The sequence below is a fragment of the Odontesthes bonariensis genome, chromosome 23 (assembly GCF_027942865.1).
Source record: "Odontesthes bonariensis isolate fOdoBon6 chromosome 23, fOdoBon6.hap1, whole genome shotgun sequence".
Lineage (NCBI taxonomy): Eukaryota > Metazoa > Chordata > Actinopteri > Atheriniformes > Atherinopsidae > Odontesthes > Odontesthes bonariensis.
The window spans coordinates 26,727,582-26,753,922 of NC_134528.1; the positions used below are offsets into that span (position 1 = coordinate 26,727,582).

The 26,341-nt window shown below is 40.5% G+C and overlaps 1 protein-coding gene and 1 long non-coding RNA gene across 2 annotated transcripts in view; both read right to left on the bottom strand.

Annotated features, from left to right (window-relative positions):
* Positions 1-26,341, bottom strand: part of ca10a (carbonic anhydrase Xa) — a 491,723-nt gene that overhangs the window by 415,372 nt on the left and 50,010 nt on the right. Inside the window, exon 2 of the mRNA XM_075457281.1 lies at positions 17,197-17,271. Coding sequence (XP_075313396.1) covers positions 17,197-17,271 — 75 coding nt within the window. The remainder of the gene's footprint in view (positions 1-17,196; positions 17,272-26,341) is intronic.
* On the bottom strand, positions 536-1,102 carry LOC142374354 (uncharacterized). The gene is made up of 3 exons (XR_012768696.1): positions 1,027-1,102; positions 803-920; positions 536-695 (listed from the first exon to the last, which is right to left on the bottom strand). It is a non-coding gene; the product is annotated as an uncharacterized LOC142374354 (long non-coding RNA).

The following is a 26,341-nucleotide window of genomic DNA, read 5'->3' on the forward strand; positions in this document are numbered from 1 at the left end:
GCTTGGCGCTGAATGTCCTTACTCAGGATTGGATGAAACCACTACTTTTCAAACAAGTAAAATCACTCGTGATTGGTTGGCAGAGCTACCAGTAGGCAGGCTCAAATGTAAACCCCAATAATAAATTATATTTATTATTATAATATATATTTATTATATTATTATTATATATTTATTATTTCATTTATATGCTATTATGCTGTATATCATTGTTCTCTTATGTAGGCTACTACACGACATGATTGAATTTATTGAGGCAAGGAACATTTACCAGAAACACTTTTATGCAAAGAAAGAGCTTTATTTAAAAAAAACACACACACAGGAGATCTGCCCACACAACATGTATAGGTAGCTGACAAAGAGTCAAAAAAAGAGTACCCAAAATCCTGGCTACAACTGTGTGAACTGCCGCTCTGCAGCCTCGGAGCAGTAGGCGGCGTTCTGTGCGAGGACTGGCCGGGTTGCAGACGCTTATGGTGGGTCGCTCTGTACTTCGGAGTCCACTCTAATCGCGACTGCAACATAGTACAGAGTTCGGAGAGGTCCTGGCTACGGAAGGAGGGAGAACGAACTATCCATCCAGACACCCCGCCAACAGTGCCGTCTTCCTCGTCGGACATCAGGTCGACTGTAGCGGACTTCCAGAGTTCCTCCTCGGCCGCTGCCAGCACACTCTGTCTCGCGTCCAACAGCTGTAAAAAACAAATAAATTAAGGCAATCAGCACTGTGCTATGCACTGCGTATGGACACAACACATCTATCAATGCATCTGAAAAATAGTCAACAAAAAAGTCTTACCCTCTTTTTCTCGACCTACTCCGAGCTGAAATCTTCGCAGCTTCCGCCTGCTCTGAAAGTCCTGGCTGGTTATATCGGAAACTCAGGCGTATGCTTTCAAAGTACGTCTTACAGGCCACTGGAAAAAAATTAAATGAGGGTGGTATTAATGAAAATCAAACGTAAGTCACAGTAACATCAAGCAAGGAAGGAGAACCAGTAAAAAAAAAAGAAGTTACTTACACACAATTTCGTCATTATCAGCATCGTGTAAATCTGGACAAAAAAGAGGTGACGGCCTCGTTGTGAGGAGAGTTTAGCCTGTGAAAACAAATTATACAGTTAAGATCGGTATCTATTATTATTAATCTATTAACGGCTTCCTGTAAATTACAAGACAAAAAATACACTTTAATAAAGAAACTTACACTGCTTCTGTTGTTCTTTTGCAAGGCTACTTTTAGCTTGGGCTACCAACAAAGGCGTGGTTTTATAGTACGTTTAGCTTAGCTAGCAGTCATCAAACATATTCTTACCGCAATCTTAGGATTGTGCACCCGTCTTCTTTTCTTGGAGTTAGCCTCTGGACAGCAACCTGGAGTTAACGGCACTGAACTGCTCGTTCATGCCAGTAGCAACCCGACTCAACCGACGAGACAGTCCGCTGATGGCAGCCAACAGTTTCTTGTGGTCGGTCTGCGGACTGGCTGGAAGTTGGTCGCGTTCAACCAGAGGAGTTGAGGCGGGAGAGCTAAATGCGAGACGCCGTCCAGCCATTGTAGCAAAAATCCTTACTAGCGTGTAGACAAGGCAGCAAAACCACAGGAACTGGAGATGAAGGTCTGAGAGCTAGCTAGGTACGATAATGTTTGTGTATATGCTAGTCGTGCAAGTAGCCGTGGCCATGACCTCTCACGTGATGAGGAGTAGAAGGCTCGTCGGGCTCCTCCAATCACATGCGAGGTTATTGCTATACGGAAGGACTCGCGAGACAAGCTCGCCCTGGCTCGCGTCTAAACGGCGTGCCTGTGAAACTCTTGTTTGTTGAAAGATGGAAGACCCAAGACGTAAGGAAAGACCTCGGCGCTTCTGTGAACATTGCAACTATGAACTCTCTCATAGTATTATGACCACAGAAGGCGCTATTTCAAAAATGGAGTTTGGGAGAGAAAATCCAAAAGCATTCATTAATATTGTGGATGTTAATACATCCACTGTGCATTTAAGTAAGACCAAAGAAAAGGTCACTGTAGTCATGCCACTATGCACAGTGGTTGAGCTCTAGGATGACAGGGACAACAAGAAAGCAGACATTCCCAGCTGCACTCCCCCTTCAGGCAATTGCATTCCCATCCATAGCGTCTTATTCTTATGTGTAGCCTTCATTCTATTCTTACTGTTCTGTATTTTTTATTCTTTTTTATGTTATTGTTGAGTGTTGTACTTTGAGTGCAAAGATTCCAAAGATTCCAGTCAAATTCCTTGTTTGTTTACGCCAACCTGGCCAAAAAAGCTAATTCTGATTCTGATTTTGTGTATCTTTTTTTACATAACATTTGCCATTGCTAATGACATACACAGTAGTTAATCTAGCATACTTTCATTAAATAAATCAATTCAAGCTAAAATGTAAGAGTCTATAATTAGGCTATACTTAGCCTGATCTATTTGTACCAGAGATTTTACCTTTTAGAAAAATCTCACCTGGGATATAACTCCCCCTGCAACCCTGATTTGCATTTGTATAGCCTCCCCTAGAATTAGGAGCAGGGGGGTCATAGGGGGGTGACTGCCAAGCCAGGCCCACGTCAATTTCCGGCAAATTCACGGCAGTTTTCTGCATTGCCTGCAAATTGCCGTAAACAGCCGTAAACCTGAAATTTCACGACAATCTACAGTGCCGCATACTGACGAAAATCCCACTTTTCATGCAGTGCATGCGATGACATACCTCGCCTTCACTGCCCCTAAACATGAAATAAAATGTTAAGTTAGTATTGAGAATGAGGAGTCACGGTCGGCCATGTTGGCAGGAGACGCTATTGGTTGCCAGGGGCAACGCCATCAGAACTTAACGGAGGCGCGCCGAGACAGAAATCCCCATTCGAAAACAGCTGCAGTTAACGTAAAAATAAGAATTTGAGAAGATATACAATTAAAACGAACCTTCATATGTCTCTCGGCATTTCGAGAAAGCCGCTTGCTGTTTTTGGAGGGATGAGGCTAGCTCGTTTAGCTTTTGTGTCCTACGTTGCCCTGTGTAGTCGTTGTACTTCTCCTGATGGGTCTCGTAATGTCGTCTGATGTTGTACTCCTTTGGCACAGCCACTTGTTGCGAACAAATTAAACACACTGGTTTGCCCCTCACTTCCCAAAATAAATACTTTTCTTTCCATCTCTCCTGAAAGATTCGGGCCTGCGGGCCGTTACCATGGCATCAGTGGAATAGACTTTAAAACAGCTCTGCTCGTGTACAAGTCTCTTCATGGTCGAGCACCAAAGTACATCTCTGACATGTTAGATCCATATGAACCAATTCGGGCTCTGAGAACCTCAGGGAGGGGTCTCCTGCTGGCGCCCAGAGTCAGGACTAAACAAGGTGAGGCTGCGTTTCAGTTTTATGCTCCTAAAATCTGGAACAGCCTTGCAGAAGATGTGAGACAGGCTTCAACTCTGACAATGTTTAAATCCAGGCTAAAAACAGTTCTATATAGCTGTGCATATGACACCTGAAAGTATTTTATCTGCACTCTTCACTTTTAAATCAATTAATTAATGATTATTTTTTACGTTTTTTTTTAATGATTTTATTGCCTTCTTGTGATTTTATGTAGCTGTAAAGCACTTTGAATTGTTTACGAATTGTGCTCTACAAATAAAATTGCCTTGCCTTGCATCCATAGGCACATATATGAACACGAGAAAGCCTGGTTGTATTTCACATTTTGACACCCAAGCCCTAATCTGAGAAAGAAAAAACAAATGAATCAAATATCTCAATAACCTGACCCTAAGATAAAGCGCTCATTATGATGTTTACATTATGGTATCAAGGGACAGAGGAAGAATGTGTAGCAGTCACAGTGCCGTGTGGATTAAGAGTTTTTCAAACTTTGACAAAACCAACATTCCTGTGGGGGATGTTTACGTATGTGGATATAAACCAGATCTTCATTTTCTTTCCACAAAGGAAAAAGAGACAGAAACTGCCTAATTTACAACACCCTTAAGAGCTTTTGGGGAGTCGAACTCACTCTTGGAAAAGTGGGAGACTTACTATCTTATCTTCACCATGAATCGAATTGACATTTTAACACCCTCTCCCACCAGAGAAAGAGACCAGATGGCTATACATACGAACTGAGAAGACTCACTTTTAGTCAAATCTTAAACTATATTAAATGTGTTTGATAACCGTGTACAATTTCTTTCAGGTTTCCAGCTTGATCACAAGACGCATATAGAGACAATTTGTACGATTCTGGCTTAAATATTGACAAAGAACTGATTTTGGTGGAAAATGCCCAACCTGCCTGATGGAACCACATTGCCCCCTAGTGGTCTGCAGTGTTGATTAGTTGAACATATAAATCCCAAAGGACTCAGTAAAATGGATATGGAATGGACAATATATGCAACTGGTAACTTCTAACGATGTCCCTTCGGTATCTATTTGGTATTTGTTTAGTGTCCCCATTGTTAACACAGAAATTAGCATTGTGTAATTCAATATTCATATGTCACGATTTCATAGATATTCATCTGAATTTTGAAAGTCATAATTGTCTTTATCATGTGTGTTATTTTGATGTCTTTATATTACAAGTCTATGTTATATCTTTAATCTGCATATCTTAACAAGATGTGGTGTTTTCAGAATCACCGAGACAAATGTTCTATGAGACAGAGTAATGGAGAAATAAGAGTTTCTTTGTCTCATCCAGAAATCCCCCTATAGCACAGATCACCTTACAGAGACATGCACACAGTTCAAGCATGTCATTGGCTGAAAAAGTAGTGTAAGCCCCGCCTCCGAGAGTCAAAACCCGGAACAGCGGAAAACACAGGCCTCTTGCCTTCTTGCCCTCTTGCGCTCGTGTGCTCTGGCTCGCTTCAGGCGTCTGCGCTTGCCCTCTTGTGCTCTGGCTCGCTTCAGGCGTCTGCCCTCCCTTCTTGCCTCTTGTTCCAGAAGGGTTCCAACCCAGAGTTTCAGAAGGAGATTTGAGCAGAAAACAGCTGCTCAGAGACTTTTAGAGATGGTTTAAGCAGAAAAGAAGAGCTCGCCGGAGTTTGGGAGTTTTCCCATAATCTCAGGAGAGAGCGGAAGGACGTGTGGATAACGATGCAGCGGACGACCGGAGGAGACCCTCCAGAACCCAGTGAGACCCCGGAGACGAGAAAGAAAGACCCGAACAAAGAAACAGATTGAAATACTCTGAAGATGCACGTTTTACGTGTTTTTGTTCGTCCCTCGCCATCCACGTCCTTCTACGTCGCACGTCCTAACCTCCGCTGTTTCACGCCATCATCACCTTTTCTTACTAAGAAAGCCAACTCCAAGCAACCTTTTATTAATCTTCTGTGAACTTAAGTTCACTTCACCAGAGAAAGCAGCAACGGACCAACTCTGACACAACGATGGATTTGATCATCCCACAGTAAAGCCCTCGACATCATCGTCCCCGTTTCCCGGTGAGAGAAGCAACTGAAAAGCTAAAAAGGTCAGCCACCACAGCCAGGAAGGCCCAGAGAGCGGAAGAGAAATCCCCTCGGACCCGCGTGGCCGCTGCCTTGGTCCGAACCGACTGAATAGAACTCCAGCACAGTAAGACCGACCCGTTTTCACCTTAAAGTGGGTTTGATGGATGTCTCGAGGCTTTCACAGAATGATAAATTAATCCGAAATGTCAGTATTTAGATTCAAATAGTCAGCCAACCCAAACTATTTGAATAAATCCAGTAACTCTCCATTCCCATATTTTATTTTATATTCACTAAGTGTTTTAGGCTATATAATCACCCATATTCCATGCATCTCCTGTTTGTTTAAAGGTTCATGTCTAAGATCATATCATTGTAATAAACAGCTCATATATCTATATATATGTTATAATCACAGATTGTGTCGTATGCTTTCTTTACGTAATGTCTGTCCAACCAAACGAGAACTTCACGAAAGTAGCGAGATATGAGACTGAATATTAATTGAATATTAATTTAACACCAGGATCGTAAGATTTCGAACAGTTTTCCTACCTGACTGTGACTTAAAACTAAGTCAAAACCTAGGTTGGTGGTGCCCCCTGAATTCGAGGTAAGGTTTATTTGAGACTGTAAGAACATCTCATAAATCCTTATATTTAATAGGTATATAAATACCCGGTAACGCTACAAATGACTGAAATTAAATTTGTCATGTTGGGCTCAATTGTCCTTGGCCGAGTTGCTGCATAAGACAGCCAATGCCTCATCAAATGCTCTTGTGATGAACTTGTCTCATAGATATTAATTACAAAAACTGAAATTTAAGTTGTAAAGCAAAACTGACTATGATTAAAAAAAAAGTCAGATGGCGAAGATCTAGTCTAAACAGAATAAAAACTGAGATCTGCAAATACGCCCAACGTGTTTCCTTTAAGTGTCTTAAACTGCAGAAATATAATTCACAGGACACATCCCACTGATATCAGAGGGGAAACCAGGCACACTCTCTATGTTCCATCTTCCTCCCCATAAGATGGCTCACATAGGAGGAAAAAGGGGAAAGAACGTAGGACTGCCAGCAGAACTTAGAGCTTGGGTACACTTGTCCCTCTGTTGGGTTGTAACACTAACGATCCTCCCCTTGTGGGAGTGATGTGGAGAGGTCAGCACTGCAGAGTTTGGAACAGTAGGGCTTTCCCAATGTTAGATCCCACCCAAGGGTAATAAGACCCTTGGAGAAAGAGAAGGGGGCTAGTGAGGGGGGAGGATGGACAGACAGAAGAGCCACAGTTTACTTTAGGGCAGAGAACCATTTGAGTGCTCGGAGATTGATAAAGGGATGCTTTTCTGGAGTTAATAGTTGAAAAGTGAAGCCACTCTGCATTTCAAACACATAGGACAAGTCGGTCAGTGGGTCTGATGAGTTTAATTCAATTATAGCTATAGTTGGGTTATGCTCCTTATTTGAGCAAGGGTAACTATCCTTGGATATATGGTGGTGAATGAATCGAATCAAAGGCACGAAGCATGTCATACCCCGGTACGATAGGTGGTGCTGTACCCATTTCAACTATTGCTAATAGAGCCGCTTCACCACCTACAACAAACTCAGGCATTCGAGAAAGATGGCGAACGAAGGGCAAGATGAAGCTACGTCCCTCTACATTTCGTTTGTGATGAGCATGGTTATTGCACAAACTCGATGCACAACGGCGCATTCTCTATCGCGTTGTTTGTTTCTTTCTGACGGCGGCGACAACAGTAATATCGTCTCCTTTGACTTCCGGTTCATGATACCGGGAAGAAATCTCGAGCATGCGCAGAACGCAAATTCCAATTCACCACGTGCTTCACCCGTCTACAAGCACGTTTAGAGTGTGACTTTCAACCGAGTTATCTCGGGGTCTTAATCCGATCACGAGTAACCCGATCCGATCCAATTTCTTGTCAGATTAAGGTGTCTACATGAACTTAATAACTCAGTCTTATGGTAATTTAGCCCTTAATCCGATTTTTACAGTGCCATGTAACCCCACTGACTCTTTTTATATGTATATCAATGGGGATCAATGGATCAATTATAGCTTTAGCCCTTCATTTGGCCATTTTTACCCCCATGGATCTATATAAAATGACTGTCCTGTTGTTGATTTAGGATTAAAATGTTTAAATTAAAAGGGCCTACTTGTCCTGAAATGAGAAGAAATAATCATGTAAGTGTTACTTACATGATTAGTTATTGGTTATTAGTTGTTGTTGTATATCAATAATTATGGTCATTTGTGGTAAATTAAATCTGAAATATTTCAAAGTAGAATGAAGAACCCCTTCTGTAATAATTCCCTAATATATTCTTGCTTTGCCAAAATGTTGAATATTACTTTATTGAAAACCTATTTTGAGATGTCTGCTTCCACTCCAACACAGTGACCGGAAACTGAATTCATTTAATTAATCTCGTATGAAAGTCATTCAACATAAATTTTATTTTATTATATTGTAAATTGTTGAAAGCGATTTATACCACTATATTACTCGAGTCACTGTCTGGTTTATGTTGAGGTTTTATTTAGTTCTTTTATCAGCATTTACAGTTAACAGTATTAGTAGGCAATATCTAGAGATGGTATGCAACAAAGCCCCCCGTCCAAATATGTTCCCAAATCAGGCACCCATCATTCATCTCTGAGATAAAAAAATAAATGAAAAAATAATAAAACCCTTCAAGGCTTGTAACATTAAAATTTTCTGCATTGCATCAGTCAATACATCATTTGAAAGTCTTTCTTATATTAACTAGCATTTTGGCATTATAGTCTTAACTTTTAAGGAGTTCTTGGTGCATCACAGTGATGTGATAGTTATCACTGCAGCGCCACAGCAAGGTTTCAGATTGAATCTCAGATGGACACTTTCTGCTTGAAACGTACCGTAGCATGTTTTCCATGTCCCTGTGTGGGTTTTCTCCAGAAACTTCCTACACTCCAAAAACGTGTATTGGGTGAATCTAAATTGACTAGTGTGAGTGTGTGCATCACTGGTTGTTTGCCTAAAAAAAAATAGATTAATTAATTATTCATCAAAATTTAAAAAGACTTTTATCAGCAAAGGATGACATATCAAATTATTTCTTCTTAACGGGATATGCCACCCCCAGGCCAAATTAAGTGTATCCCCGCATTCCCGAGACACAAATAAGTACCTTCTAATTACTGTGTGAGTGGTGTACTTTCACATCGAGTGCAAATGACTGTGTAAATCTACACGGAAGGTTTGGTTTGCTCATGTCGGTTTGGGAACTAGTTTCCAGTGTGGAAAACACAGCCGAAGCACACTTCCCCGCTACGTCTTTGGGAATCCCCACCCCCGACTTCAAACAAACCAGCGTGAAGCAGCCGGGGGGCGGGGGGGGGTTCCCAATGACGTAGCGGGGAGATGCTAGCATGTATGTATTACGCGCATCCAAGCAGTGGTCAGTGCTGTGAGATTCGGACAATGCCTGGGTCGCCAGGAAAACGCTCCCTCACACTTATTTATTTCTCGGGAATGCGGGGATACACTTAATTTGGCCTGGGGGTGGCATATCCCTTTAAAGCTTAAAACGATACAGTTCCAAATGACATAGAAACAAAACAGAAATTCTCACTGTTGAAACCGCTGCATTGGTTTGGTTATCTTTTTTTTTTAAGTATCCAATTAGTATTGGCTAACATTTTTTTAGGTGAATTTATGATTAAATATAGCTAAAACAGGAAGTATTACACCATGTCTACATCAAGTATGAAGCATTGGCCAATCCAGTCTCATTGTAACATGTGAATGATCATGAAACAAAAATCCTTGTATAGCATGAATTCTTCAAATGAATTATTGTGTAAGGTTTCTTTCATGACTGCACCATGTTTCAGTATTTTAAATATGGGGGGTTGTCAGCCAGACAAAGCTGATGTAGTAAAACATAAAAAACTACTGGGTTAACTGGGAGAGAAACTTTACACTCCTTTGTGAAAATATTGTACAAAATAATACGAAACATGACGTTGAATTTTTACAGCAAAGATAGGACAGTTCTTATAATTGGACTGAGCCTAAGTCCGGTGTAATTTCCTGTTTCAGGTTTGTACAATTCTCAGCAACTCTTGGCTTCTGAATCAGCAGTTAAGGGGTCATTTCACTACTTTTTATTTCTGGACTAACTTTCATGAGGTATAGATTATTTCACAGATAGCATGGACTCTTGATCATACTGTCAGTTTCAAAAACGTTTTTAAAGTTTTTAAAAATGCAAAGAAGACACTATTCAAAACAAATATAGAGCGATATAGAGCACTTTAGACCAAGTTCAGTTCAAAGATTACAATTTTCATACTGACCCAATTTGAGCATTGTGCACTTTAACATGTCGAGTACAGGTTTCACAAATCACAAAACTTATCAAATGAAAAAAAAGGTGATTGAAAATAAATTCAATTTTAAATCAAATGACAAAATAAAAAGCAGAAAATGCAGATGGACACAGAAATGTAATGAATACTTAAAGCTGAAAGAAGAAATGTTTTGTTTTTTCTTGAATTAAAATGTATTTTTCTACATTCTATACATGAATTATTGTACAAAAGTGTTGGGGAGCGCAACGTTTGAAAAGTAGTTGCGGGAGCCGGGAGGGCATCGACTGTTTGTCAAGTGTTTATCATCCTCTGAAATCCCTCATGTTGTACAGTGTTTATTAGGGCCATATCTTTGGCTAGGTGATATGTGATAGCTGCTGTGATCTCCTAATGTCTACTGGAGTTTGGTGGGTATGGCGTTGTTTTTTGTTTTTTATAGTTTCATCATTCTGTACTTTGTTTAAGGAGATTTAAGAGATTTTTGGTGTTGTCTTGCGGTGCTGCAACCAGGGCAAAACACACTTTACACCTCACACTGTTTGTCATCTCTATCTTAAATCCAAAATACTTCCACACCGCCGAATGCAAGCCTTTTTTGGGCATGAGTTCGGTTCGCTTGAGTAGATGACTCTCGCCACTACCACTTGGGTTTTCGTCGCCATCCATTTAACCCTCCTCACCGCAGACTTTTCTCCACTCTCACTTGTAAAGATGCTTTACCATAGGTTGAGGGAGGAGGCAGCGGCAGTGCTGCGTTTGGGGGAGCTTGGAAAAATCCGGGAGGAAAATAGGGACATTTGTTTGTGATGCAGTTCGTGATATAAAATGCTTCAGAATTGCTCTGTGTAGAATTGAGATCACGTGTATTTGTGAGTCGAAATCGCGATTTTATAACGATTAATCGTGCAGCCCTAGTGGGTATCTGTACACCCAGCACACATTTTTTCATCAGACTTGACATGCCTATACATCCAAAATTTACACAACCAATGTATTTTTGGTTCCTGGAAAAGTAAAATGACTATATATTTTCCTGTAGACTGAGCTGCTGAGGGAGGCTAACCATCACACTTTTATGGTGCCCTGTACTGCACTAATTGGTCATTTCTATGTTTTGTTGTGACACTGGGCTGCAATGTTTCCCAATCCTGCTGCTTCGTGGAAAATGCAATGTTTCTGTCACTTCCATGCGATTTCATGGCAGACTTACACCAACAAGCATTGACTGAAATGTTATGAGGGAGTCCCAGCAATTAAAGAAGACAGACTCTGAGGAAGCCCATAAAATCCCTGTAATCCTGCCTCCCAACATTTCTAGCATCAACAGCCCCCGAAAGTACACTCATGAAAATACCCACCTTCATCACAGTCCACATTGCCTCTGCAGTATCATGCATTCATAGATATCACAATATAATTTCTTCAAGAAAAGTGCTTGCACTCAGCCTGAGGCATACAGTGGCCCTCTGTCTGTAAATCAGTCTTTCCATCTCTCTTTCAAATAAAGCCCTTGTTGCACATTCGAAAAAAAGCAATCACAAACCAACACTATACAGTAAACATCATAACACCGAGGGGGTTCATAAGTCTTCAGGTTCATAATATCTAGGGCAGTCAAACTGACTTCACCAAGCAGTCACAATCATCATAATCTCTTTATCAATGAAAGAGACCAATAGAAGCTCAAAAAAGACAATAAGAGATGCAGAACTGAGAGGTAGCTGCATTTGACTGGCGCTGTGTGCAATCTGAACGCCAAATCATCTAATTTATCTTCCAAATGTTTCCACATTGCCAAGAAGTGTCTCGTCTGAGATGTGTGTCTATGATGGAAGAATGAACCAATATGAAGGCCATTAAACTTTCACTTCAAGGTTAAACCTCTGCATAATCAGGCCTTATAATGTGTTTCTGGTAATAATAAAAAGCACGGGTGAAAAAATAAACTGCAATAGTAAGCTGGATTCTTAGAAAATAGGGCCTGCATTATAATTAATACTTCTATTCGAGAATTGTGCAGGATTGATTACTGTGTGATTATGAAGGTAATGTATTGAATGAGATTAAGTTGCATTAACAAAATTCAAATGGAATCTCTCAAAAGGTGATTCAACGTATCAGGTAAGACCATGAATGTTTTGTTTGTATTTCATGCTTTGGCCGAATGATCATAAAAAAAGAAATTAATGAATACATACATAAATAATAATTTACCACAACCTTGATCAAAGATTGAATATATGACCACCTTCATTAATTCATTCATTCTTTCAGTCATTCATTCTTCGACATGGTCTAAACCCCTTTGACAAGCTTTCTTGTAATTTCTTTAAGCACTCATTGGCAACAGTTCTCCAGGCTTTTTTAAAGGACAAAGCTCCACTTTGGATGTTTGCTGCCATTTGTTTGGGTTTTCTGTCAAGATGATCCCACACTGTTTCAATAATGTTGATGTCAAGTTTCTGAGGAGGATTCATCACTCTATAAGGCTGTTGTCACTGATTTTCTGTCCAGTTCTTGTGTCATTTAGCAGTTTTCTTTCCAGAAGAATGGCTTTTTGACAACCATCCTCCCATGGAGATTATTTCTGAAGACATCATGATAGTAGTAGTAGTAGTAGATTAATCAACTGAAGACCCAGGTGCATCTATCAGGTCCTGTGTCAGGTATTTGCTGGATTCTTTCTTTTTCGTAGCCATCATCTTCAGTTACTGTTCATCTGCTGTAGACGTATTTTTCATCCCTGCACTTCTTTTGTTCTGCACTTGTCCATTTTCAACCATTTTTGAGGACACAATGTGCACTATGCTAGCTTTCATACCATTAAACTTAATTTTCACTTTCAAAATTTTTAATATTGTAGCTTTAATTTACTCTTTATGGGTTTCCAGCACTGCAGGCTCTCAAGCTTTTGTTTTGAAACACTTTGGTAAAATAATTTCTTTGCCATTTTGCATTGTATTGTCAATTAAAGTTAGCCGAATTATAAAATCATATTTAAGGTGCAAACTAATGGAATGATAGATTAAATTAAAAACACATATCCTGTATGTTTCTACAGTTAAGACATTCAGAGTACTAAAATAAATGACTGTGTCACTGAAACATGTTTGTGCTGCAGAAATAAGCACAACAGTAAGAAATGTTGATGAAAGACTGCAAAGCTTTTAACCCCAACTTCAGTAGTTAAACATTAAGACATAGCAGAGAAACAAAAGGTGAGAGAAGAGGCAACAGTGACCAAGAATTTTGTGCTACCTGACCTTTACCAAATGTATAGCTAATTGAGAGGGTTTTAAAAGGATAAGCAAAGGTGAGCCATAGTGATACAAGTCTGAAAATGCAATTTTATCCTATTTGCTAACCCTGAGGTGCAAATGTTCCAAGATGCCAGGCCACAGCTTTTAACCTCCACGGAGAGATGCTTCTGCGAGGCTAAAAAAGCCATTAACAGGTGAAAAGAAGCATAGAGGCCTCAGAGCTCTGGTGGCACTACTGTACCACAGCTGAGTGGAGCATTACACTGATATTATTGCTTTTCTCTTGCAGGGAGGGAGGAAAATTATTTCCATTTCAATTTCTACAATATTATTTCAGCTGTCAATCAAACAACTTTTGTTAAGACTTGTATAACTATTGAAGAAATATTTCAAACTAGATTGTGCAGACGTTTCCAGAGTTTTGGCACTGATTCTCTCTGTGGAATAACTGAAGTGTGGGTAGAGGAGGAAAAGTTATATAAAACTAATTCCACCAGATTACTGCATTAAGGGAGTATATCATAACTTTGATGTGTCCCAATGTGAATATCCTACACTGAAATCTTTTATCACAACTGTCCAAGAAAACTGAGTTCAATAAGAGTATGTTCCATCAATATAATTTTTCTCTGCACCATTAAATTGGACTTAATTTGCAGTGAAAAACCTCTTCTCTTTCACATCCCAGCTGGGAGATTCTTCTGGCTACAGAACAAGATAACTATGGCAGGGAATTCTCTCCACAGGAGGATCGTGAATAGTGTCTAACCACTCCCGCTGTTGTGCGGTGGTGAGTAAAGGAACTGTGCTATGGAGAACTGTGGAGATAGTTGAGATATCAACAGTGTGGCAAAAGCAGAGGGCGGCTGGTGCCAGAGAGGAGGACAAACAGACATTTATCTATGAAAATCTAGACTAACTAGGGGAGGGCCTTGTGCTTGCTTTGAGAAAGACATGACTTTGCTTCCTTTGTACATAGCACAATATTACACCACATCACTGTTAGTCTATACTGTGCTTTAGCAACATGAAGACAAGGGCTGTAGACTAGTGTGTGCGATTTGACAGGTGTCTTTGCAAGAGTATATGAGTTGACACTCTGCAGACGAGACAATTCTCATTGCCTCAGTTTTGAGTTAAATTAAATATAGTGAAAGATATTTTTCAAACTGAAACCTACCCTTTGGCTATGGACCGCAACAGAGTAAATGCTTCTCAGTTTTCCATAACTGTGGCCAGCTACTTTGACACCTTTCACTCGAGTAAAGATTGGGAATGTGACCTGTACAGGAACTTTGGTTCATTCTTCTTTCATATTTCCCCATAACTATACAACGAAAAACTAGCCAGAATTTACCATGTGGTTAGTTGATGCCTGCGACAAATGCAAAAACATTTCCTGCATGTTTTGGTGATGCCCCAAATTGTTTTCAATATGATAAGCACTCGGGCATGCGGGGCTCTTTGTCCCGCACTCGACTCATACTGAGCGGCCAGTGTGGCCCGGTCCATCGCCCCTGGTTCCCTGCACCTGGGGCCTTCCCCTGCTGCCCTCTGGGCTGGAGCGTAGCTTTCTTGTGATGGGCTGCCTGGTTTCTCTCTTCCATGCTCCATGGGGGCTGCTGGTTGTCCGGGTCTGGGGGCCCTTCCTGTCTGCTCCTGATCTCTGAAGTTGGGGGTGGTTGCTTATTACATGAATTTACAATTCATGTAAAATCTTTTCCATATATTTTGCACGCACATACGCACGCACACAAACACACACAGTTGCGATGTCACTTTGTGGCTTTTCAGTGACCACAGTTAGGTTTTCATATGCTTGTTGCTGGTGATGTTGCTGTTTGTTTCTTACTTTTTGTTAGTGTTTTTCTTCATTCATCTTTTTGCAGATGCTCCCGATGGTGCTGCTCGTAGTCGTTGTGTGTTTTCCTTTCTTCCACAGATGCAGCAGCTGGTTGTCTGTATTCTGGTTCTATTTTCTTTACTTTCCCCTCACTCTCCCTCTTTATATCATTCCCCATTTCAATTAAAATGTAAATGAGAAATAATGACAAATTATTTTTTTGAAAATATACATATATATTACAATGATGTACAATGTACAATGATGCTGCAAACTATGATGAGAACACTGGCTCTGTGGGGTTTGGCTTTGATGATGACTGTGACAACAGTAAAAAAAAAAAAAAGATATGATAAGCAAAGCCCGTGGCAACATTATACCTCAAAATCTATTTTATGCCATCCCTCCACATACTAACCTATCTGCTGCAACAAGTAAGGCTTAAACTTTTCAACCCTGCTAGTCTGGAGTCTTGTCTTGCTTGGCTGTAAGTTTACTTGCCCCCCCATCACATATTCACTGGATAATGGAGGTTCTTTATCATCTAAAAACTGAAAAGCTCAAATTCTCACTTTCAGTCCCTTCCATGTTATTCCAGGACACATAGAACCACTTTCTGGAATTTGACAACAACTTCAGCGGCCTCTTTCTTTGTTGTTTGCCTGCAAGTACATGTACATGTGAGTGTGTGTGTGTGTGTGTGTTCCTGATTGGTTCTCACTTGAATAGGTAGGCGATGGAGGGTTTCTGAATGTCAAAACATTGAAAAATTTAAAAGTTTTTTTTTACATTTAAAATATTTTTACATTGGCTAAAAACAGACGGAACTCTCCCGGCTAAAGGAAGTTATCCTTCTTGGCACAAAAATAGCTTCTCTTATTCTTGATCACGTTAAGCTGTCCCAGACATCTCTTTCAAAAATATCCAATTCAAGTTTGTTGTATCGGGGAGGTGTTATATTATATAAGTTATAAATATTGTGAATTTATGTATCATAACTGTCAGTTGCAAACTTTATATTTTTGTTCATTATTCAAAACTACTGGTCACTCTTTAAGTGTGTTCTAACGAATAGAACCGATTTTTTTAATTTGTGACTCTCTGATGTAAATCTGCAAGTTAAAACTGTGGAGCAACGTAGCTATTACAACTGCTGTCATGAGAAAGGGTTCCACATACGGTAGCTGAGAAACTCACACAAAAACAGTGTCTCCGCCTGTTGTCTGCCCTATAGGTCCAGAATTCCAGCAGTGACTCAGGCCCTTTTGAGATGACTTGTCCAACCGCTCTACCCTGTGTTTATAAGTGAGATACATTTTGTGCTACAACTGTGGACTACAGACGGTCCTCAGTTTTGACTGAGTCATGCAAGAAATCCCACTTCTGGGATAAGAATTGTTGTGGAATTGAAAATCAGTCCTCGGAGGATATTAATAACATAAGACTAGCAACCCAACACTTGCCTTTTAGTGTGTTCACTCAGGCTGACCTTACAAAGGGACCATTTTCAACACCATCAGAGCTTGACGATGAGGAAAGGCTAGAAAAATGATCAGGGAAATATTATTCATACTGTCCTGAAACATTGCTTTAATTACCAAGCTATCAGACAGAAGTGGGAGACTAAACTAAACAAACGGTCATCTTGAACCAACCCACATAATGTCAATGAATACTGTTTTCCTTGATAGTTAAGTGCTGATGATATCTGATGTCTGATTTTATGACCTCTAACGTGACCATAAGTGATTACGATTGTCAGTTTATTATTAAGGAACTAGATGTAGCCAAGCTTGGTGTTCCATAATAAAAACATAGTAATTTGTGGAAAAAGAAAATAACCTTTTGAATATAAATGTCCTTTAAAATGTTCTTATTAATTATCAACCAAACAATAGTCTTCATAAGAGTATACAATTTGAAAATCAAGTTGGGTTGACACACAGAAACACAACAAGATGGAAAAGGTTGAAGGAACAGTGAGTCTCTGTCAGTCAATCGTGCAAAAAAGTATCAACTGAGAGGAAAGGACGAAGAGGTCTTGTCAGAATGAGAAAATAAAACTATTGCCAGCGGCAAGGTGGCCCAGTGCTATCTTAAATATGTAATAAGCTCTGACTTCAAGATCAAGCACACTGTGTTTAAAGTGTATGCAGTATAATCTGTATTCTGTGGGAAACTTCCACGCATCAAAGGGCTGCATGCTGTTCTGAGGCTTACCTGGAACAAAGCTTCCCTGCACCACCTCCTTGTACGCCCACCATCCCTCATGAATTTTCGGTGGATTTGGTTGAGCTGTGAGGTGAGAAGAGACACAGAAACAAGGACATCAGCTGTTTATAACTGAAATTTAGACAAGAAAGCAAAATCACTGTCTTGGAGTTTTCAAACATTCTCAGCCTAAAATGTTCTGTTTTCTATTCTCTTGTTTTCCAACCAACCGATTCATTTCCAGACACATTGCTAAACTCAGCAGGGAGCTTCAGTAAACTAAGTCTCCAAAGATGGCCTTAGACCATTCATAGGGAATTCAACCGCTTGTTTCAGTCCAACTGAACACACACAAGCCCACACATGCTTGCAGACTGTGGGATGCGATGACTTCCTAGGCATTATGGAAATACATTACGTAATGTATGAGCTGTAAAAGAAATCCCCAGATTAGAGCAGGGTGATAGAGTGTAATTGAGGTAAGTAAAGGTCTCGCTACAAACAGGGAGTTTTGTCTGAGAATTACAAACTGAGACTTTGGGATATTGCTTTTTATACCTCCTCTGCTCACCCGGCCACCACCCAAACACCCCTCACCAAACAGAAAAAAGTGGGGTTTAATCGCAGGTTCAGAAGCTGCCCTGCATGCTTGGTTTTAATGGAGGTTGAGTTGACTGAACAACCCTCCTCCCTCTGCTATCCAATTCAAATAGCCTAGCTGCAGTAACACTGGAGAACAGCTTCAATAACAGTGGGGTGGGCTGGATGGACGTGGTCAAGAAAAGGCTATTTTCACAATCTCTGCAGCCACAACGTGAAATGTGGGTGGTGAGGGGTAGCACCAGTTAGCTTCCAATGAAAAACAAAATGTTGCTGTTTATCAATTTCTTTCTTATGTGATAAACTCTTTTTTTTATGGTAAATTAACTTGAAATAAGCTGTATTAGGATCGGAGGGGATCTAGTTCAGTTTTTCAGTCAAACAAGCAGTAGTGTCAGACTTTCCAAACTATATCAGGAAGGCTGGCCCCATGCTCACTCCTGGCAAGACAATAGCTTATCAGAAACACAAGATAATTTATTCATTTTCTACAATGATATGCAAGTTTTACAAAAAAAGAACAGTAAAGGCTGTGTTATACTTCTTTTAACTGCCCTTGCGCTTGCGTCTTGCGCGTATGTTAATGGCTCGAGACGTTTATACTTCATTTTGCTTTGTCGGCGCTTGCGTGTGCTGCGTGGCGATTCACCGCCAGGACAGTAGGTGGAGTAGCGGGTTTTTTCAATGACAAGCCTACTATGATGAAAGGAAATTCACCGCCAGGACCTCTTCGAGTGGATTCATGCTTCTTCTTCTTGTAAATAGCCGGTATTTTGTCAGATTTTCAACACTTTGGGGGTCTAAACGACTACTTTCTCGCCTGAAAATGTTTCAAATGTTGCTAAAGTTATATATTTACAGAGTTTATAGCTTAAGGGAAATCAGCTTTTCAGGCCGGCTGATTTCGGCTCGGGCAGGAGTGAAGTGCACTGTGTGTAAAAGCTCTGTATACTGTCAGATCGAGTATGCCGTTTTCAAGTAGTAGGCGGTTTCGAACACAGCCAGTGGCTTGCGCTTGCGTCTTGCGTAAAGTTTAGAAAATTGAGGTGACACACGCAAGCACGCAAGGGGGGGCTTGCAACCGCGCAAGGGCTTGCGTTGCGTCTTGCGTTGCGTCTTGCGTTACCGACTATAAACCAGGCTTAAGAGTTCCTTTTATAACCACTTTAGACACCTGACTGTACAATGCTTTGGAATGTCATAGTTACTATGGATTGCAGTATTTGTTAATAAAAAGATGGTGCAACCCTGGACATATCACCGTGAAGGAGAGTCTTAGCCCGGACTTTGAACTTTTAGTTTTAAGTATGCGACCTTATTATTTGCTACGGGAATTTTCCGGTATCCTGATTGGTGTTTACATCCCACCATCAGCTTCTGGAGCAGCAGCATGTGACACTGTACACACCACCATTGCTAGGCTACAGTCTCAAAACCCTGAGGCATTTGTGGCCATAACTGGTGATTTCTACCATGTACAACTGGACTCAACTCTCCCAACTTTCCACCAGTTTGTTGAACGTCCCACTCGGGATAACAGGATACTGGACCTTTTGTATGCTAATGTTGCAGATGCATACAGAGCCACAGCCCTGCACCCACTTGGAAGATCAGACCACAACCTGGTCCTGTTAACACCTCAGTATGTTCCTGTAGTCTCAAGGCAGTCTCCACAAGGACTGTGAGAAGGTGGACTCAGGAGGCCAGCGAAGCTCTGCAGGACTGCTTTGAAACCACGGACTGGACTGTGCTCTGTGCAGCACATGGGGACAATATCAACAAACTCACAGACTGCATCACTGGCTACATCAACTTCTGTGAGTATACCACTATCCCGACCCGGACTGTGCGCTGTTTCCCCAACAACAAACCTTGGATCACCAGTGACTCGAAGGCTCTTCTGAATAAAAAGAAGAGAGACTTCAGATCTGGTGACAACGATGAGTTGAAAAGGACGCAGCGTGAACCGAGGGCGGAACTGAGAAGGTGTAAAGACTCCTACAGGAAAAAGCTGGAGAGCACACTCTAGCAGAAAAACACCAAGGATGTGTGGAAGGGTATGAAGCAGATAACTGGCTTCAAAATCAAAGACCACCAGCAGGGGGGCAGCCAGGACTGAACAAATGAGCTGAATGGATTATTCAACAGATTCATCTCAGGAACCCCTGTTGGGCCATCCCACCCAGGAACTGCCTTCACACCTTCTCTGCCACTGCTTCCCCCACAACCACCCCTGCTGAGTGCCCTGGACTACAACCCCCCAACTCCAACAACGTATTCGGGGTCAGCCACGCCCCCCAACATGAATGGGACATCTGGCCAGGTGAGGAGACAGCTGCCAAAGCAGCAGGACCTGATGGCATCAGCCCGAGGGTCCTTAAGTACTGTGCAGCCCAGCTCCAACAGATTTTCAACCCGAGTCTGTTTGATTGATTGATTGATTGATTGATTTTATTTGACATTCTCCGTTCATATTAAAAAAAAAAAATACATGATTAAGTTCCATATAAACCGCACCACATACTTAAATTAAAAAAAAAACAGAGCGCCAGGATAACACAATAAAGTTCGGAAGCTTATTTCCATTGTGGTCCTAGATGTTGAATGGCAGCAGATGTTAAAATGGGAAGAGTGGCACTGGGACCAAACCAAAACTTTAAAACAACATTACATATATAGCATACACAATTACAAATTATTACTATGAAAGTGCTATCCTACACTGACTGATCTCTAAGCCAGGTTTTCAAAGCACGTTTAAAACCATCTAAACTATTAATCATTTTTATACTACCTGGTAACTTATTCCACAAACTTGATGCAATATATAGAAATGAGTCCTTCCCTATCTTAGTAAGCACTCGTGGTGGAACAAAGTCTGTAGAGCTCCCCTAGTGGAGTAACTGTGGACATTCCTCACTCTGATAAAGAAATTATTTAAGTATTTAGGTACATCCCTATTTACAATTTTGTGCACCATACTCAACTCAATTTGAGAAACTCTGTCCTCAACCCTCAACCAACCCAAACTGTTAAAGTGGTGAGGATCAAGGTGAGTTCTTGGAGGCAGTCCCATAATGGTCCTTACTAATTTATTTTGTGAGGTCTGAAGCTTATTTTTAAGATATTTAGTAATGCCATTGTACCAGGAGCAACATGCATAATCATAATACGGCTGAATTATAGCACTTGCTAGGGTTAACAAAGCCTTCTGATCCAAATACTTGGAAATTCTGGCCAGGAAACGCACTCGTTGATTAACCTTAGTGATTACTTTCTGGGCTTGACCAGAACCAGACAATTGGCTGTCCAGTACACACCCAAGATAGCTGACAGAGTCCTTGGCATTAAGTGCAGTGTCACCAGCTAATATTTTAAAACCTTGGCTTTTGTTCAACTTCATTTTGCAGGAGAGGATACCGGTACTATGGAATAAAACATCCTGCATAGTATCGGTATGAAAGAAAACCAACCCATCTGGCCTCAACGACTTCAGACCAGTCGCGATCACGTCACACTTGATGAAAGTCCTGGAGAGACTGGTTCTGTCCCACCTGAGACCGCTGGTGAAACCCTCTTCAGTTTGCTTACCAGCCTCGTGTGGGTGTGGATGATGCTGTCATCTCCCTGCTGCAGCATGCTCACTCTCACCTGGAATGGTGGTCGAGACACTGTGAGGTTCATGTTTTTTTATTTCTCCAGTGCCTTCAACACCGTTCACCCAAATCTTTTGTGTGAGAAGCTGCTGGGGATGGGTGTCAGCTCATCTACTGTATCCTGGGTTGCTGATTATCTGTCAGATAGGCCACAGTTAGTTCGTCTTGGGAGCTGTCTGTCTGATGTGGTGTTCAGAAACACGGGAGCTCCACAGGGGAATGTTCGGTCTCCATTCCTGTTCACCCTGTACACCTCTGATTTCCAGTACCACTCTGAATCGTGCCACCTGCAAAAGTTCTCTGATGACTCTGCAGTGGTCGAGTGTATTAAGGATGGGCAGGAGTCGGAGTAGAGGCAGTTGGTGGACAACTTTGTGGACTGGTGCAACCTGAATAACCTGCTCCTGAATATGGACCAAGGAGATGGTGGTCTACTTCAGGAGGACAATTGTCAAGAGCAAGTCTGTTGACATCATGGGCGAGGAGGCTAGAGTTGTTGAGGAATACAAATATTTAGGTGTGCATTTGGACAACAAACTGGACTGGTCTACCAACACCAACGCTGTGTACAAGAAGGGGATGAGCAGACTGTATTTCCTGCATAAGCTCAGGTCCTTCAATGTGTGCAGCAAGATGCTGGAGATCTTCTACCAGTGATGGCAAGTGCCATCTACTTTGCTGTAGTCTGCTGGGGGAGCAGCATCAATGCCGGGGATGCCAGCAGGATCAACAAACTGATACGAAAGGCTGGCACAGTTATTGGACTGAAACTGGAGACGTTTGAGTCAATGAGGAGCAAGAGATCACTGAACAAACTATTCTCCATCATTGAGAATATTTCCCACTAGGGCTGCAACTAACGACTATTTTAATAGTCGACTAGTCACCAACAATTGAAACGATTAGTCGACTAATCGGATAACTATTAATTTTTTCTTAAATTTAGCATGAAGTTGCTTTAATTATGTGGCAAATGATAATAAACACAAGAAAGATGGGTACTTAAAAAAAAAGCATCTTTTATTCAACTTTGCTGCTGATTCATACAAAAAGTAAATAAAAATGTCCTATCTAAAACCAATTAGGCACAGTGCTCGGTCAGTATAGACATAAATCCATGAATAAATAAACCTCTGTCCATTTTTTAAGGACAGGCAAATGTGTTTTATAAAAAATAAATAATTATTAACAATCAGGTACAATAGTAAAATACGTTTGTCAGGCACAGTCAGGTATAATGTTAAAGCTTTCCTTTAAAACGAAAAAACGCTTATAAAATGTACAATGTACATTAAAAACAAAACGTATTGGCTTGAATGTTACTTGAATCTTACCGAGGTGAGTCAGACTGCGTTTCGTTCAACTGCCAGCCGTGCTTTCTCTTTAAATGTTCGTACATCACCGAGTCTGCTTTGCAAACCTTGCAAGTAATCTTTTTATTCGCCGTATCCAGGCTAAAATGCGCCCAAACTTTAGAAGTTTTGGTACGCGTAGCTAATGTGTTGGACGCCGCCATTTCTGTATACGTTACCGCTCGACAGAGACGCTATTGTGCATGTGCGACTCTCGGCAGAGATTGTAATTAAACTTTGTTGGAAAAACACGTCTGGCGACAATAGTCGACAATGGAATTTATTGTCGACTATTTTTATTATCGATTTTTGTCGACAACGTCGACGAATCGTTGCAGCCCTATTTCCCACCCTCTCCATAAAACACTGCAGGGACAGCGGACCTCATTCTCCAACAGACTGATTCAGCTCCGCTGTCACAAAGAACGGTTCAAGAAGTCTTTCTTACCGTTCACCATCAGACTTTTGAACAGTTCTCCTTTGGGAAACAGATGAAACAGTTTGCACATTCATTACTCTGTTTGCATCTATCCATTTTGGTTCATAACTGATTTGCACGAAGAAAAAAAAAAACTGTTTCATAACTACTTTGTTCTGTGAATATATATTTATTCTTATTATTTTTATACTATATACATATCTCTTTGGCTTATCCTCTATTTTGTTGTCTATAATATAATTTCATTATGTGTACTTACTGTTTGCTGCTTCGAGAGAGAATTTCCCCTTGCGGGATTATTAAAGTATTTTGATTTGATTTGTGATCTGTCCACAGTGATCGTTAGCAGTAACACTTTTTTTTAAAAACAAACAAAATATTTCACCTCAACTGTCCATTTGTACTAGAAAAGCATTTTTTACATACCATAAAGAAATATTCTGTTTCCTCATACAGCAATCTTGAAGCTTTAAAACAGATGACTCACAAACTTAGCAGTTGAGCAAAACCCAAATCTAATATGCTGAACCTAAAGAAACCAATAGTAGCATTATAATAACTTTACAACAGCAAAATGAATATAGCAAAAGTCATTTGTAACAGTATATGCTCAAAAGCTGCCAATCCACAAGTTACAACCTTGTAAACTGAAAATGTGTGGAACAAGGGCAGAAACTGCAATTTAATGCTTCGTTAACAGCTAGCTTGGAATAATTATGAAAGTGCAATGTTTTGTGCTGTTACTAACAAAGCGATTGCAACAGCAACTTTTGTTTTTGTCAGAGGAGCTCTGGAACACTGCACAGCTAGCTGACAAAAACAAAAGTTGCTGTTGCAAATCTTCAGTTTCCAAAATACCACTTCCGAACTATGCAGCCAACAGATTGTGCAATCGCTTCGTTAGTAACAGCACAAAACAATGCACTTTCATGATTATTCCAATACAAAAGGAAAGATTCCACATAAGTGTTGACATGCCAATATTTCTTTCTGAAGCTATTATTCAGAAAGACAAATTCAATTTTTAAATGGAGTAGGTTGGATCAGTGTTCTGACTGAGATGGTTATATGAGCCATTTTTATTCTGACTGTGCTGTAATTCTAAACATTACAGTCAGTGCAAAGGCACTACATGATACAGGATACGAGAGTTACTAATAATACAGGTTCACATAAAAGATTAGTTTATCTTTGATTATAGGTTTACATCCAAAATGTCGGGGCAACAGCAAAATTACAACTGGATTACAAACTGCAACCAATTACACTGCTTCAACTGAAAAAAAGATATAACTTGGTTGTAATGACTTATTGGCATTTTTTTTCTCCTCTCCTGAGCTTTATTACAAAGCTTCATTCAGCCGTTGCCATTAAACTCTGCAGCAGCAATAGTCCAGGCAAAGTAACTAATTTTTGAGTCAAAAATGGAACTAATTGTAAAAGATTTTTTTTCAGCATAAATCATTTCTATGGGGTGTCCAGAACAACATACTAAAAGTCCTAAGAAATCCCAGTTGAGGAAATATGTTAAATTTTCATCAATCCGAGATGTGTGCCAGTAGGGCCAAGCAACAATACACCCCAATGGGGTTATTTTTTCCCCTTACTCCTATCAAAATGAAACTTTACACAATGAAAGTACCCATGAACAGTAAAATTTTTTGTATTACAAGTTTCTTTGAAAATAAATTGTAATATGCAAATGAGCTATACACTAATCAAATATGCCCAAAATACACCCCAATGGGGCTATTTTTTTCCTTTACTCCTATCAAAATGAAACTTTACACAATGAAAGTACCCATGAACAGTAACATTTTTTGTATTACAAGTTTCTTTGAAAATAAATTGTAATATGCAAATGAGCTATACACTAATCGAATATGCCCGTATCATGTATGCACATGATATAACTTGGGAGTGGGACCCCACTGAGAACTCAGCTTTCCCGCTCTTTTGACAAATGGCAACATTTGGCAACAAATTTACGTCAGATATGTCACACAGAAATATGGTACGGCTACTGTCATAGTCTTTGATGGCTACAAAGAAGAACCAACAATAAAAAAAAAAACTTGAGAGGGCTGGATGTATCACAGACCATGCAAAGCATGACGCAGATGTGCTCATTGTTCAAACTGCCATTGCCTCTGCCAGAACAAAAGACACAGTCTTAGTAGGTGATGACACAGACTTGTTAGTATTCTTGTTGCATCATGCTGATCTGAATGCACAGGAGCTGTTTTTGGCACCAGAACCAAAGAAAACAACAAAAACAAGACGGATATGGGGTGCATAAAGCAAATGAAGGAGTTACTTGGTCCCAAGGTGTGTGACAATCTCCTCTTTATCCATGCCATTTTAGGCTGTGATTCTACATCTCGTCTTTTTGGCATAGGAAAGGAAATGACACTAGCTTTCTTGAACAAGCTAAGGTGTTCAGCCAGTCACAGGAACATGTGGGAAAAGGCATCATTATTGCAGCAGGTGAGAAAGTTCTGGTATCACTGTATGGGGGCGAAAAAGATGAATCACTGGATATGCTGAGATACAGGCGATTCTGTGAGAAAGCCACTCAGAACTCGTCTCCAGTGGAACCTCAAACTCTCCCTCCAACATCAACAGCTGCAAAGTTCCAGAGTCTTCGGGTCTTTTACCAGATAATGGAGTGGAAAGGGGAAAGTGAACATATGGACCCAAAAGACTGGGGGTGGTATGTTTTGGATGGGAGATTTACGCCAATAATGACAGATCAGCCTGCGGCACCACCAGAGATACTCGATGTAGTCCGCTGTAGTTGCAGGAAAGACTGCAGCACAAAGAAATGCACATGCAGAAGACATGGACTCCCTTGCACTGCCATTTGCGGAGAATGTCGTGGTACTAGCTGCACAAACTCACAGTTGCCTGATTTATCAGATGAATAAGAAAAAAACTAATAAAAAATAAGTAAATAAAAAAAATCTAGAAAAACAAACAAAAAAAAAATTAAATTAAAAAACACAAAAAAAAACCCTCCCCTGTTGTTGCTACCTTGTTGTGGTGGGGAGGCTTGTGTGCCTCCGTGACACTGAAGACTATACCGGCGGGGGTTATACCCCTGGCAG